Source organism: Prinia subflava, chromosome 5 (genome assembly GCF_021018805.1).
Source record: "Prinia subflava isolate CZ2003 ecotype Zambia chromosome 5, Cam_Psub_1.2, whole genome shotgun sequence".
Lineage (NCBI taxonomy): Eukaryota > Metazoa > Chordata > Aves > Passeriformes > Cisticolidae > Prinia > Prinia subflava.
In genome coordinates, this window is record NC_086251.1 from 16,256,214 (window position 1) to 16,269,613 (window position 13,400).

Sequence of the window (13,400 nt, forward strand, 5' to 3'; positions counted from 1 at the left end):
CTGTTTTTTGCAATCCACATTAGCTTCTCTACAGCTGTGCCCCTCTGCCCTTGAGAGGGGGCACAACTGCAGCAGCCACCACTTCTGGCAAGCAACCTTTTTGCCTTCCCTCAGCACCAGTCCGGATGCATACTCAACCTGCCTGCAGGCCCCCCTCCCAGAGGCTGTAAAACCCATGCTGTTGAAGCCTGGTTCACAAAGCATCCTGGCGTTAAGGTTAACTGGTTGTAAAATTGCAGCAGTTCATCACACTATGCACACTATGAGAAATGTTTATTAAATTGATTTTTGTTTCATTTCTTTAAAAAAAAAAAGGCAGAAAGAAGTTAAACACACTGCTTTGTGGCATGCTCCACAGTATGAAAAAATTCCAAGTATTCAGTTAAGCTGTCAGAGGCTCTGTTTGACCTTCCCATGCGGTCTTTGAACTCAGACCTGGACAGTTGATACTCCTCATCCCCACCTCAGCTCACAGCCATTTTCTCAGCTGCCACTAGCTCCAGGAGGGATGCTTCCATGGAGAGGGAGGGCTTTGTATTTACAGCTTGTAATTCCATCCTTTTCTTCCCTGGGGTGTGGAGAAGAGCAGTACAGGTGCCATGTTGCACACACAAAGGTGCAGGTATGCAGGAGAGGCGCTGGGCCAGAGCAGGGATCCTGCCTAGTTGGTTTTCCCCCTTCACCTTAGCCAGCTTTAGGACTGACCAATTGGCAGAAGAGCCCTGTTTGTGGCTTTTGGATCCTGAGGGCTTGCAATGGGGCGAGTCCCCTCAGCCCTTCACAGCTCCCTTTCTAGTTTGTGTTAATTCAGGTCCAGCTTCACAGGAGACCAAAGTTTTTTTCAGAGAGGGTTTCTCAACTACTTCATTGCTCTCAAGCATGACAGTTCCTCACTGTCCCTGTTCTCCCAGGGCTGACTCCTCCAGCTGAGGACCATTCCATCACGTGTGGGGACTCAGCTGGTAACTAAAGAAAGCATTGCCCTCTCTGCAAACATCCTTCTGTCCCTGGTCCCACAACCCTTCTCTTCCCCTTTCCTGCAGAAGGTGCTACAGAAACGGGAGATGGCCCAGGAAGCTGCCTCTGGAATTCTTCACAGTGGCAAGCCACCTCTGGAATGAGCTAGAGGGTGAACTGCAATCCCCGTGGGACACAGTCTGAGCAAACTTCCTGCTCCTCCTCCTCTCACAGCCCTCAAATTCCCTCTCCAAGTACCACTTTCTCCCAATTGCTCCTGCCTGGGACAACCCAAACCCTTAAGTACAATGTCTGAGGACACACCTGACCTGCACTGAGACTCAGTCTGTCTTCAAACAGAGCTCCAGCTATGTACACAGCATCAACTGAATACTGAACAATATCAAAAATACGGTATAAGGAAAAGAAAACAGAATTGAAATGCTTAATGGCATATCTATACACATTTACCAACAGTCAACAAAAAAGGTGGCAGGTTACACATCCATTCTGTATGCTGACAATCCTGATGCACACAGATGTAAACACACATGCTTGGATGATGCATATACACATGGCCACATAGCAGAGTAGATGACCTGAAGGAGCTACGCTGGGGAGCAGGGGAAGGGGTTGCCTACTGCAAATCCTCGTCTCATTCTCAATGTGCACAACATGGACATTCAGGGCAGTGTTGCTTTAAGGCTATTTCTAAGGCTGAATCTTTTCTTGTCCAAGCCCTCAATATGAAGATCTGTTGAAGCACTTCCTCCTCTTCACCCAGCACAACTTGATATATATATATATATCTATATATATTTATCTATATACTTTTTAAAGGCCCTATATACTAAAAGGCAGGAACAGGAAAGGGGGGAGTAGAAGGGAAGAAAAACTTCTGAATGGATCAATTTGCCCCAGTGCAGGAATCTTCTATCCTGTGGTGGCAACAGCCATGACAGCCACGTGCAGTGGACAAGGTACTAGTTTAAAATGATTGATGATCACAGGTCTCCCTCCCTATCAGATCTGAAGCTCTTTGTTGTGACAAAGGGGGAGAGTGAAATACTTTAAGCAACAGAAATACTCCTGAAATGGGGAAAGTGATCGCCAATTTAAACTCCTCCCCTCACCTGCTTCAAGGTGGCAAAAGAGCTGAGAGATACTATAATTTCCAGCTCAAGTGCCTATACGGCTAAGGAAAAGGCTTTGCTTAAAAATATATATCTATAGAACTATACATATAGATCATCTTTTTAGTGACATTCTGAATTTATTACATAGCTCCTGGGTCACTCTCCTCCTCTATCTACATGGTGACAGAGTGGCATATAAAAGAAGCCACAGACATCAAAGTGATAACCAAAGTTACCAGATCACAAGAATGTGTTTCAACTGGTGCGACCTAACATGCTAAATTACCTTGATTTTATAAGCTGATCTGCTGTTAATATAACTGGAAGGTCTTAAAAAGAACCTTCTTTTTTTCTATAATCAGATTGTGACAATTTCTCAGCAATATTACAGTGTGTGACAATATGCTATAATTAAGAATAATTTCACTGAACAAGAGAGTCATGCAAAGATGAAATTTTAAGCATGTACGCATATGGTTGGGAACACCCAAGCATCATCCTGCAGTACATAAAAGCAGGATTTCTAAAGTCAAGGACTTTTTTTGTGTGTTTTCTTCTTTTTCCAATATCATTTCTATGTAGGCATTAGCTTAACAGTGGAAACTTGATATAGAACTAGATTCTCCTTGAAACATATAATGAAACACTGAAGGACATAAAAAAGTAATGTAATTATCAGTTTGTTATATTTGAAAAACTGGGACTAAAATTCACCCCCAGCCGCTGACCTTTTAATGCAATGAATCAATGGAACTGAGCCAATTTATAAAGTTATAGCCTCAAGTAAAAAAAAAATCACAAAACTAAAAAACATTTTTACTTATTAAAGAGTGAAAAAGTTCCAGCATGACTTCTGTTAAGGACTGACCTACCAATGGGAGCAGGCTGGAGAGGAACAGTGCCTGTGTTTCCCCTGGGATACATTGCAAGGGAAATGTATCCTTTCCCCTCCTCTCTCCCAGGATTTGGACAGTCAGCCAGGCTTCCCCACTGACAGCCTGGAAACACCAGGGAGCTGGGCTGATGGTTGGAAAAGATGAGTAGAAATTAACAAAAATACTCGATTCTGCTTCAGCATCCAATTAAAAAAGTTGGTAAAACCAAGGCAAAGTTTTCTGAGACCAGGCTGCACGCTTCTCCTCCACACATCTTCCACCAATGTTACTTCTGAGTTACTGGGGGTGGGGAAGGGGGAGGAAGGACGTGATCTCCTACTACAGCAGCTTTCCCATCACACAAAACTGATGTGTAACTAACTCAGCCACAAAGATACGGGAAAGTTTTATTTATTAAAAAAAAAAAAGTACTTCAAAATAAAAATGATAAGTACTGTATGGTAATATTGGAAGCATTTATATACATAATTTTCTTTGTCTGTTGTTGAAATGTCTCCTGGTCACTCGGTGGCACTTGGGGTCCCCTCTGCTCCCCCCTTCCCCTGCCCAGCTCTCACGGCTCAGTAGACGGAGCTGTTCCTTATGCCACAGCACAGCACCATGCTCAGGATCATCTCAAAGATCTGTGGAGAGACACAGGGCCACCAGTGAGGCAACAACCAGTGCGATGCAGGAGCTCCCCCCATCCCAAGGTCCCCCACTCCACATTAACACTCTCATGCCAGAGGTAAGGGCAGGGATGCTACGTCTTTGTAGCTGTTTTCATATGGAGCTGGCCACTTTGAGATAAGGCGCTGTCCTCCTGTCTCTCACTGGAAGCAATGCTGGTACCTGACAAGCATTTTGGCTGCCAACTACACAGCAAATGCCTCAAGATCCCTCCAGTACTACAGCCCAGCCTTTGCACAGATGCCATGCTACGCCTCCACAACACCCAGCCCTCATTAGGGAGCAAACCCAGTGTGGCAAAGCAAGCAAATCCCTTCCCACCACAGACCCCAGCAACAAAACATGGCAGCCCGTACAAGGAGTCATTTTGGAGGAGGTTTCAGTGATGCTCTGCCCTTTCAGCTGGGATTCCAGGTGCTCCTGCTCTACTGAGCTTGCCAGGTCCCTCCCCTAACATCCTGACTCCCCAGAGGGATGATGAAGCCCTTGGTCTCATCATGTTCCAGAGCTCTGTGGTGCATAGGGCTGCTGCTGCATGGAGAGTTGCAGGGGCATCCAGAGGAGAGGGATAGATGCAGCCCAGCTGGAAGAGGACCAGGGTGCCCTGAGGTGGCTTTTCCCTGTCCCACCAGGCTGTCACACTTACCATGATCACAGCAACCACGACGGCAGCGATACCGATCAGGTAGAGTTTCCCGGAGAAGAGCTCATCAATTTTTTTGTGGCAGCTTGTGTTCTGAGGCAGAGAAGCACACCAGTCAGACAGCCTGCTTTCCCCTCACCCACCCCAGCACTGAGAAAGGCAGCTCAGCTTCCCCCTGGTCCCACTTATGCCCCCAGGTCCTGGCCCCAGGGCTTCCAACCAGACTTTACCCCTCTGCACCTGTCAGTCCCCTCAAGCAGGAACAGCAAAGGAAGAACCAAATGGGAACCTTTAACATCCTTCTACACCATCCCCAAATAAATGAAATCTCTATCCTTTAGCTATTTCCCAATAAATCCCCAAATTTCCTTGGCAGCCAAGGTTTCCTGAAGCAGCTGTGCTGACTGAAGAGCAGCTGTGCCTACCTCAAAGAAGCTTTTCAGGGAGTCCTTTCGGCAGAGGTCTTCCCTCCACACAGGAGTGAAAGTCGCTGTTACAATGTCGGAACCACAGCAGTCCAGCTACATGGAGAGAGGAAAAAGGAAACAATGGAAAGCCAACATTAGCAGACAGCAAACACTTATGCAATGCTTTCCCCACCTTTGCACATTCTTGAAGCCACCCAAGATTGAGGAGGCATCTTGGAGTGGGAAACAAGGGTGGGGAATAAGTCACCAAACGAACTTTTTTCTTTCCATGCAATGCAGCTGCTTCCTACAATAGTCCCAGACAGATCTGCCATAGATATGCTGGAAGAGAGTGAACCCAACTCTCTCCAGAGATTTTTTTTTCCTGCTGAATGGACCAAATATCAGGATTAATTCCTCAGAGCTACATTCTTCTTCCATTGAATTTTACTTAAATCACGGGTACTGAGGTAAATTAAAGGCAACTTAATCAGAGTTTGGTCCAGACTTTCCAGCACTGTGTGATGGAGAGAATACTGAAGAGAGCACAATTCTGCTGTTTAACATGTAGGAACAGCAAACTTGATAGGCAAATATCTGCACTTAGCATCATTTGCTTTAGACTCTGCTTTTCCCATCCCTTTTCCTGACCTCCATTATTATTTCTCCAACAACCACCACCATCCTTACCGTTTCATGGAAGCTCTTCACTACAGTTTTGGCATTGTTTGCATCCGATTCTCCCATGAGCGCCTGTTGAAGCGCTTGATCATAGAACTGCTTCACGTCTTTGGCTATCTAGGAAAGACACAGGAAAAACTCCCTTTCAGTCACAGGACGAGGAGGAAACCTATCCAGCAGATGTGCCTGAAGGACAGGTTCCCTCTAATAGGACTTGGAGTAAGATGAGCAGTCTTTGAATAGATTTGGACTTCATTTGTTTGCACATGAAGAATGGCCTGTCCTTCATAGGGCTCCAGCCCTTCCAGCTGTCACAAATATTAAGAACCCCATCCACCAGCCAGCAGATTCCAGCCAACACTATCTGAGGGCTCCACAGGCTCTGTCTAGGAGATAAAGGACAGCCAAGGCCTGGAGGGTGAGCCACAAGTTGAGACAGCCTTCAGCCCATGTGGATGTGCTGCTGGGCTCTGGAATGCAGACACGGCTCATTGTGAACCACACATAGACAAAGCACATTTCCCACTCAGGCTGCAGAGGCTGGACACGCTGGAAAAGTCAGGAGGAGGTGGGGTGCACAGGCAAGGCTGTCTGTAAATACAGGCACCTCAGCTGACTGAATGGATCAGAGGGGATGGCAAGAATTTGGGAGAGATTGCACACTAAAGCCCCGAGACACAGCTCATTTGGGTCAGGAAGCTTAGGTGCATTTAGATAGATTTAAAACACCAGCTGGGTCCCTGTGGACACTGCTGTCCTGTAAGTGACTATGTGAGACACCTTATCCATACTCTAACCCTGCCACCTGGCTGGTGAACTGCAGCCACCCATGAGGGCCTGCTCCACAGTGCAAAAATCTCCTGACTTTTAGGGGAACTGGCCTTTTCGCTTCTCCTCTAACACCCTTCAATAATTTGAGAGAGAGAGATGAAAGAAGGCCATGCAAGAGAAGCAAAAGAAAAACATTAAAGCAAGAAAGGGAAAATGCTTTCTAGAACATCTGCTCTTGGCAGCACAGGCTGGATTAGCATACCAAAAAAGAAACTGCAGCAAGATGATGCATGATTTCAATCCATTATTGCAAAACTCCTTCATCACTACTCAAAAAAGTTTGCTTTGGAGGATGATATTCTCCAACCAAACCACTTCATTCTGGTACATAAAAAGTTTTAAAAAATACTATTTATTGCCTCCTCATTCTGAATCTACAGCATCTGCGAGAAGGCAGGCTGAGGGAGAGACTGCCTTCAGCTTTGTGAAAAAGTGTCCCTTTTGAAAGCCTCTCTAGGTGGCTGAGATCATTCAGTGCTTCCCTCTCAACCAAGGCAGAGAGAAGCAAGTCTGCCTTGGTTGGGAGGGACTTCAAAATAACCCATTCATCATCCAGGCTGCAAAACTAGCTGATGCCAACAGACTGCCACCCTTCATTTTAAACTGCAAAATTCATTTTAGGGGCTGAGGTCATCACTTCTGTATTGCAAAATCCTGCATTTCTCAGCTTTATGCTCTAGTGGCCAAGTGCTTTCTCCCCAGGATGGGACACAACAGCCGTGGGGTCCCTCCTTACTCAGCCTTCACTTTTTTTTGCTGTTGGTTGCAGTTGCACATCTTGGACTCTTCAGGATTCACAAACTAACATCTGCAGGAGGCACAGCCCCTCTGCGAAGGTTAATTAGTTCCTTAAAGTTGCTAGGAAACAGCACCCTGCCTGCATATTATTATGCTGAGCCACAGAAGAGTTTATTCCAGTGAAGTTGTGCTCTCTGCTGAATGACTACAAGGGTGTTCACATTCAGGCCGAGCCTGTGAGCCACTGCCCACATGCATGAGAACGCTGAGCAGGCCAGCACCTACTGACACAGCTGGCTTACGTCTCCTAGGAAAGCCAACACATTTCCTACTCTGCCAGAGAGTTTAACCTTGGCTTTGAGCACAAGCAGTCCCCTTCTCTCCTGCAAACCCCTGAGGCCCAGTGATAACACCCAGCCCGCTGCTCGCTGCAGCACAGCTGTAGTTCCCATACAGGGCACTTTAGCATTTCGAGACCAAACCTGTGTGTGTGTGAGCACGTGACCACAGTGAAGGGAAGGTGAGCAGAAACAGAAAGTGAAAAGCTGCGATTTCAGTTCTACCCTTCAGTCCACCTCCTCCAGCCAGGAAACCTTATCCAAGCAGTCCCTAGCAGGGTGCCTGGGACAGACACAGGACTTGCAGCCCACATGTGTGCACAGCATATGGATCACAGCAAGCCCAGTGCTGGCAGACAAACGGCCTGAAGCAGGTTATGAGACAGTGGAGAAGAGCAGGAAGCACCAAGCCGTCCCGTGACCGCGGGCCCTCCCTGCACGGCATTCCCGCCCTTCGGCGCCCGCGGCTGGGGCCGCTCTTTGTTCCCTGGCACCGAGGACGTGCAGATGGCTTTCCTTCACAGCTTCGTGCAGGAATCGGCCCCCTCAGTGACTGACAGCCTGGCAGCACCCAGGAGACCCGAGTGAGACAGGCTATTTTTGCACTCCATACCCTAAGGGGCAGCTGCTGCCGTCAAGTGCTCGCATTTAAAGTTCATCAGCCCGGCCAAGAGGAGTGGGGTGGCCTGCCCAGGTCACACTCTAATCCAAGTCCCCGTTACTCAGTCTGGAAGCAGTCTGGGAGCAAAACAGCTCACATGCTGGAATGTGCTGTGCTTCTGCCCCAGCCTCCCAGTCCCACAAACACAGGCTTTAGAGTCTTACTTGGTCTTTGTTGACAAAACCCCAAATTCCAGCCGCAACTTCGCAGGCAAACAGGATCACCAGGCAAGTGAAGAACTGCAAAGACAAATCAAGAGAGGCATCCTTAACAGATTTGCAGTATCTAGGTGGGGAGAGGTGTGGAGGGGCACTCCCACTGACAAATCAGCAAGGTGTCATCTGACTTCAAACCATTTTCTCTCCCATACATGCACTGAACCCAAACAGATTTTCCTGTAACTCATACACCACCCCATGCCCAGATTGTTGAGCCTTTCCCACAAAGGGACTGGCAGGGATGAAGATGCCCTGTGTACCACAAGATACATTGCTCCGCTTCATGCACCTGCAGGACCATCCAGACATGGTTTCTGCTCTGTCACAAATGCTCTGAGGACTGGAATTGCCAGTGCAGGGTTAAAAGCATTTCAGCTGCTGAGGAGCTGGGGGTGTCAGGGTGTGATTTATGGCCAGCTCTCTGGCATCCACAGCCCTGCAAGGCTACTGCAGTTTTTTGCATAAATACTAACACTGGCGTTTTCCCACAGTCCCACCCTGTTTGTGCAGTTCCAGCAGTCCTCCCTGCCATTCCCCCTTTTTGTTCAGATCACGGGAACACGTTGTGATGGCTGGTCAGCTGGACTGGGAGATTGAAGCTCTAAACTCATACATCAGGGTCACATGAGAAGGCACAGAGAGGAATGCTCCATATGCAGCCAACATCACCTCTGTGACAACATCACTCAGTGACTTCTTCCTGGGAAAAGCCCCAAAGTGAGAAAAGTTGCCATGGAAGTCAAGAAGCAAAAGAGGTGAATGCAGTCAAGGAAAGACAAAATTACAGTACAGGGTGGGAAAACAGCCCCTGGCTCCTGAGCAGTCTCTGTTCAAAACATATTCAGGACATTTTCTCCAACAACAGAGGAAACAGGAGTTTCCAGAATGATGCCACAAGCTGACTCCCACATGCAAAAGTAAAGGGTTATCAGCAAAACAGAAACAAGACTGTTAATCCGACAGCAGGAAAGGACTCCCAACTTGCCCAGTTCCTGAACAATCAACTCCTATGTGAACACCTGTCTATCCCTGATTTTGTAGGAACATCTTTGAAGGACTAGGTCCCACACCCCCCCAGGGCTCACATCACCCTGAACTGTGGGTGCAATGCCAGTGTAAGTCCGGTTAAGCACCAGGGCTCACTCTTGCAGTGGTTACCCTTCAGGGAAGGATGGTTCATTTATCTCAGATTTGGAGGGACAACTTCCTGCAGATTCAGTTCTTCTGTAAGTTGGCTGCAGAACACCAGGAGATGCAGCTTGATGCTATGGGAACATAGTGGTGTTCCAGGCCAGGCAGGTGGCTGTGTCCCAGCCCCTTTGCAGGGAGCAGAGCCTGCTCCATGCAAAGTGACTCCCTCCTGTCTTCCTTAGGTCTTGCTGCTCAGCTTCCATGCCACCTTTGGCACAGGATTTTAATAGCATGGAGCTTCCTGGTACTTTTCCCTTTTCCAGGAAGCCCAGAGTCACTCCCTCAGCTAGGTGGAGGAGAGGGGAGTGTGGCTGCTTCCCTAAAACACCCTGAGGATGCTGCCTGGAAATGTCCTTGGAACACAGTGGGAGCCTTGGCCAGTGGAAAGCGTCATCATGGGGCATCTCCAGACTTTTCTTGGCAAGCCAAGGTGTGAGCAAACAGGCAGTGCACAGCAGCTAGAGTTGCTAATTTCAGCCAGAGCAGCCTGTTTCCCTGTTGGACCTCGGGTACGTTGTACCATCTGCCCTTCTAATCCTCTAACTTCAGGAGGGAGTGAGGGGTAGTTCAGGGTCTGTAATCACTTGCATTAAAAAACAAAATAAAAATCCAAAGCTGCCTAACTGCTTCAACAAGCCCTGTCAGATTTGCGTGCAGGCTCCTTGTATTCCCAGCAGCCAGGATAATACCTACAAACTCCTACTGGAGGTCCCATCCACTACGTTCAGAAGCATTTTATCAACTCTGGGGAAAAGCCTCCCCATATTATTGGGAATCAGCAGCAACCAGAGATGAAGTCATCTGCAAGGGTGAGAGAAAGCAGCTCCATTTCCCTCTGTCCCAGCTGAGCCCACACCCATGCGTTGCTACACTGCCACCAAGAATCCCCTCCAGCTCAATGAAGCCAAGTGCTGGAAAGTCATTCGAATTAAAAAAAAAAAAAAAGTTTTACCCTTACAGTTTTATTTTTTATACATCAAGTTTAAACTGAACCACATGTGAGAACTTGTTTTAAATACATGGGTCTCCCTTGCTCCCAAGGTAAAGGCTTTTGGTGTGGCTACAGTTTATCCAATTAAACTCATCCTGTGCCAGGAATCCTGAGCTACTGCCTCACATCAAGGACGCCTGTAGCACTTCAGTAATGGATTTTCCAGGATGTACCTAGATGTTCTCACTAAGAAATTATGGAAAGTCTTTGCTGTTTTCTTGTCCAAACAGATAAAAATAGTAGATGATTCCTTAAAAGAACTAGAATTGTTACAGGCAGTCTTGAAATAGAGGAGAGGGGATACTGTAGGGAACAACAGGTAAGAAAGAGAGTTTAGTGGGTGCTTGGCAAAACAGCCAGACCATGGGGGGATAAAAGCAAGGTGGGGATTCACATATAACAGAGAAAGAGTCTTTAAGAATCCTGCTGATGTCACTGCTGCCCTGCAGCCAGGCACAGGCAGGACACTGCAGCTCAGCCAGAGCTCCACAGGCCGCACAGAGATGCCCTCAGCCACACAGCACTGCCTTGCTCCTTGCAGAGCTCACCTAGTTCCCACCTCCGGGCTCACACATCCCCCCGCCCGCCTGCTGGAAAAGACCCCCGCAAGGGAAGCACAGCCATCCAGCAGGGAAATCAGGGAGCCAAGTGATTTCCAAAGCTTCGCGTTCCTTACCGTCCCCAGCAGACACTGAGACTCCTGAATGGCCCCGTAGCATCCCAGGAATCCCACGAACATCATGACAGCTCCCACTGCAATCAGGATGTAGATTCCTGCAAGGCAGAGCCCCAGGCAGACGCGTTAGTGCACAGCTTTGTCCAGCAGTAACCAACCAAGCAGAGACACCAAGGCAGCACCCTCGTGCCTGGCCGGACACTCTGGCTCCTGGGGCAGACACTATGGTGTGCAGAATTAAGGCTGAGGAGGTGTGAGGAGAGGTGGCAGCAGACATAATAGAATACAGCCTACATGACTTGGGTCTCAAAGTGTTTGAAGCTGCCAACACTAGAGCTTTAATAACTCCATCACCTCCAAAATGAGAGGAAACACTGAGAGTAGCACTAGGCAGAGGATGGAGGAGGCAAGACAAGGGCTCTACAGCATCCTCGGAGCTGTAGCGTGGAGTTCTCCTGGCATGCTGTTTTAAATATTTAAGCAGAGATGAAAATTATTAGTTAGCATATCTTGTAAAATAAACAGTAAGGCACATGGTTTATTTATATTAAACATCATACAAATATTTATCTGGCTAACATTTTAAAGGCAAATGAACCACAAAACCAAGGGGAAAGTGCTGCTTAAGCATGTCACTTAAAATCTGGTGCTTTTTTTATTACAGGTTCTTCCACAGAGAGTACAACATTTTTTACTTTAACTTATTGAATTTGCACACACAACTTGCACCGTAACTAGTTCAAAGCTTGAAATGAGGCACCGGGAGTGGCTCAGAAAACAGAGGAATAAAAGTTTATTCATTCAGGAAACAAGAGCTTAGCTGAAGGCTCAAGTCTGCTGCCGTGAGTAATCACCATGGTCTCACCGACCACGAGACTGGTGAAGCCATAGTGATTACTCAGCCAAACACTACCAGCTCAGTTAAATTTGACACAGCTTTCTGCTGGTGTATCCCTTATATTTAGTGCATTTTTGGTTAACTAATATTCTCAAGTATTGTGGTTCTGCTGCTCTCTAAGTGAATCTTATTTCCCATTGAAAAGCAATTTGATACATGCAAAAAAATTACAAATCAGGTAAAATTGCAGCCACTATTTCTAATGGACAGTGAAGAAAAAAGAAAAGAATCACAATGAGGATAAAAGAACATGGGGTATCCCAAAGGTAACAGCAACACAGTGAATGTTGCTAGTGTTTGGGAGACACATCCCTTCAATGAAATATTTTCTACTGCTATGAGTGAAAATGTTTTATAGTTATTAATCAGACTGTCATCTCTCCTTCAGGAACAGCCTTAACATATAAACAGGGCTCAAGATTAAAACTGTTTGTACATGCTTGTGATGTTTAGGGTTTTTCCTATCTCCGCAGTTTTTAAACAATCTCCTGATAATTAAAGTGCAAAGTCTAAAGGCCACGCACTGAGAGCAGAGTGAAGTCAAGTAAACCCTTCTCTAAAAACACTAGACACACAATAATGATCTCCACTTTTTAAACATTCCCTTACAGATTCTTCAGACTTGGGAAAGGCTGGACTTTGGCTCCAGCCCTTTCCCTCTTTGAAACAAAACCCACCAGCATGCCAAAGGCACAAGCGCCGATGCAAGGGCTGACTTGGCGAGCGGCGGCGGCGGAAACGCCGCCCCAGCGGCTCCGGCGCTGGGACCCTCCGGTGTTTCTCAGCAGCACCGTGCTCACTCTATTTTTAGGCACTGCAGGAGGGAGGAAGCCAGCTGCAGGGGAAGTGCCACAATGGAGCACGCTGACCCCGCAGGAAGCCCCTCTTCACAAAACCTGGGGGGAGCCGTGGCTGCAGACACCAACATCCTTGCGGCGGCACCGTCAGCAATGGGGGCCGGGGGTTCCTGATGTGTGCTGAAGGGTTTCAGCAGCGCCCAGGAGCCACGGAAACCCAACAGGCACAAAGCTCCCCAAGCGGGCATGAGACACCTCCTTAGGTGAAGGTGTGCAAAGAAAGGAAAAACACGCAGAAGAAACCTCCCAGGAGAGCTTCTTGGAAAAGACAGGCCAGCAGATTAAGTTTTGTAGGCTGCCTGAAGTGGAAGGAGGTAGTTTTGTCCCAATGGCTGGAGATAAAATGAGATGGAGCAGCTGGGCAGGGAGATAGCATGGCAAACAGTGGGCTGGGCTGTGTGCAGGACAGAGGGGCCCCAAAGGGCTTGGAGGTGGTGGAAGGCATTAATAAACCCTGTGCAATGAAGGCTGTCTGCTGGACAGCTGCCAAACCCCAGAGAGACTGACGGAGACTGTCAGACGCTGCATAACTGCTGTCTCACGAAGAACAACATGCCAGCAGTGATGTCCCAAAAAACGATCTGCTCACTGTCACCAGAACCTGCTAATGCC

General features: G+C 47.7%; 1 protein-coding gene across 1 annotated transcript in view; it reads right to left on the reverse strand.

The window, feature by feature from the left end:
- Positions 1–256: 256 nt before the first annotated feature.
- Positions 257–13,400, reverse strand: part of CD81 (CD81 molecule) — a 33,185-nt gene continuing 20,041 nt past the window's right edge. The window contains exons 3-8 of the mRNA XM_063398168.1: positions 11,034–11,131; positions 8,122–8,196; positions 5,399–5,506; positions 4,727–4,822; positions 4,305–4,394; positions 257–3,612 (exon numbers count right to left, since the gene is read on the reverse strand). Of these exons, the coding sequence (XP_063254238.1) occupies positions 3,550–3,612; positions 4,305–4,394; positions 4,727–4,822; positions 5,399–5,506; positions 8,122–8,196; positions 11,034–11,131 (530 nt within the window). The 3' untranslated portion in view covers positions 257–3,549. The remainder of the gene's footprint in view (positions 3,613–4,304; positions 4,395–4,726; positions 4,823–5,398; positions 5,507–8,121; positions 8,197–11,033; positions 11,132–13,400) is intronic.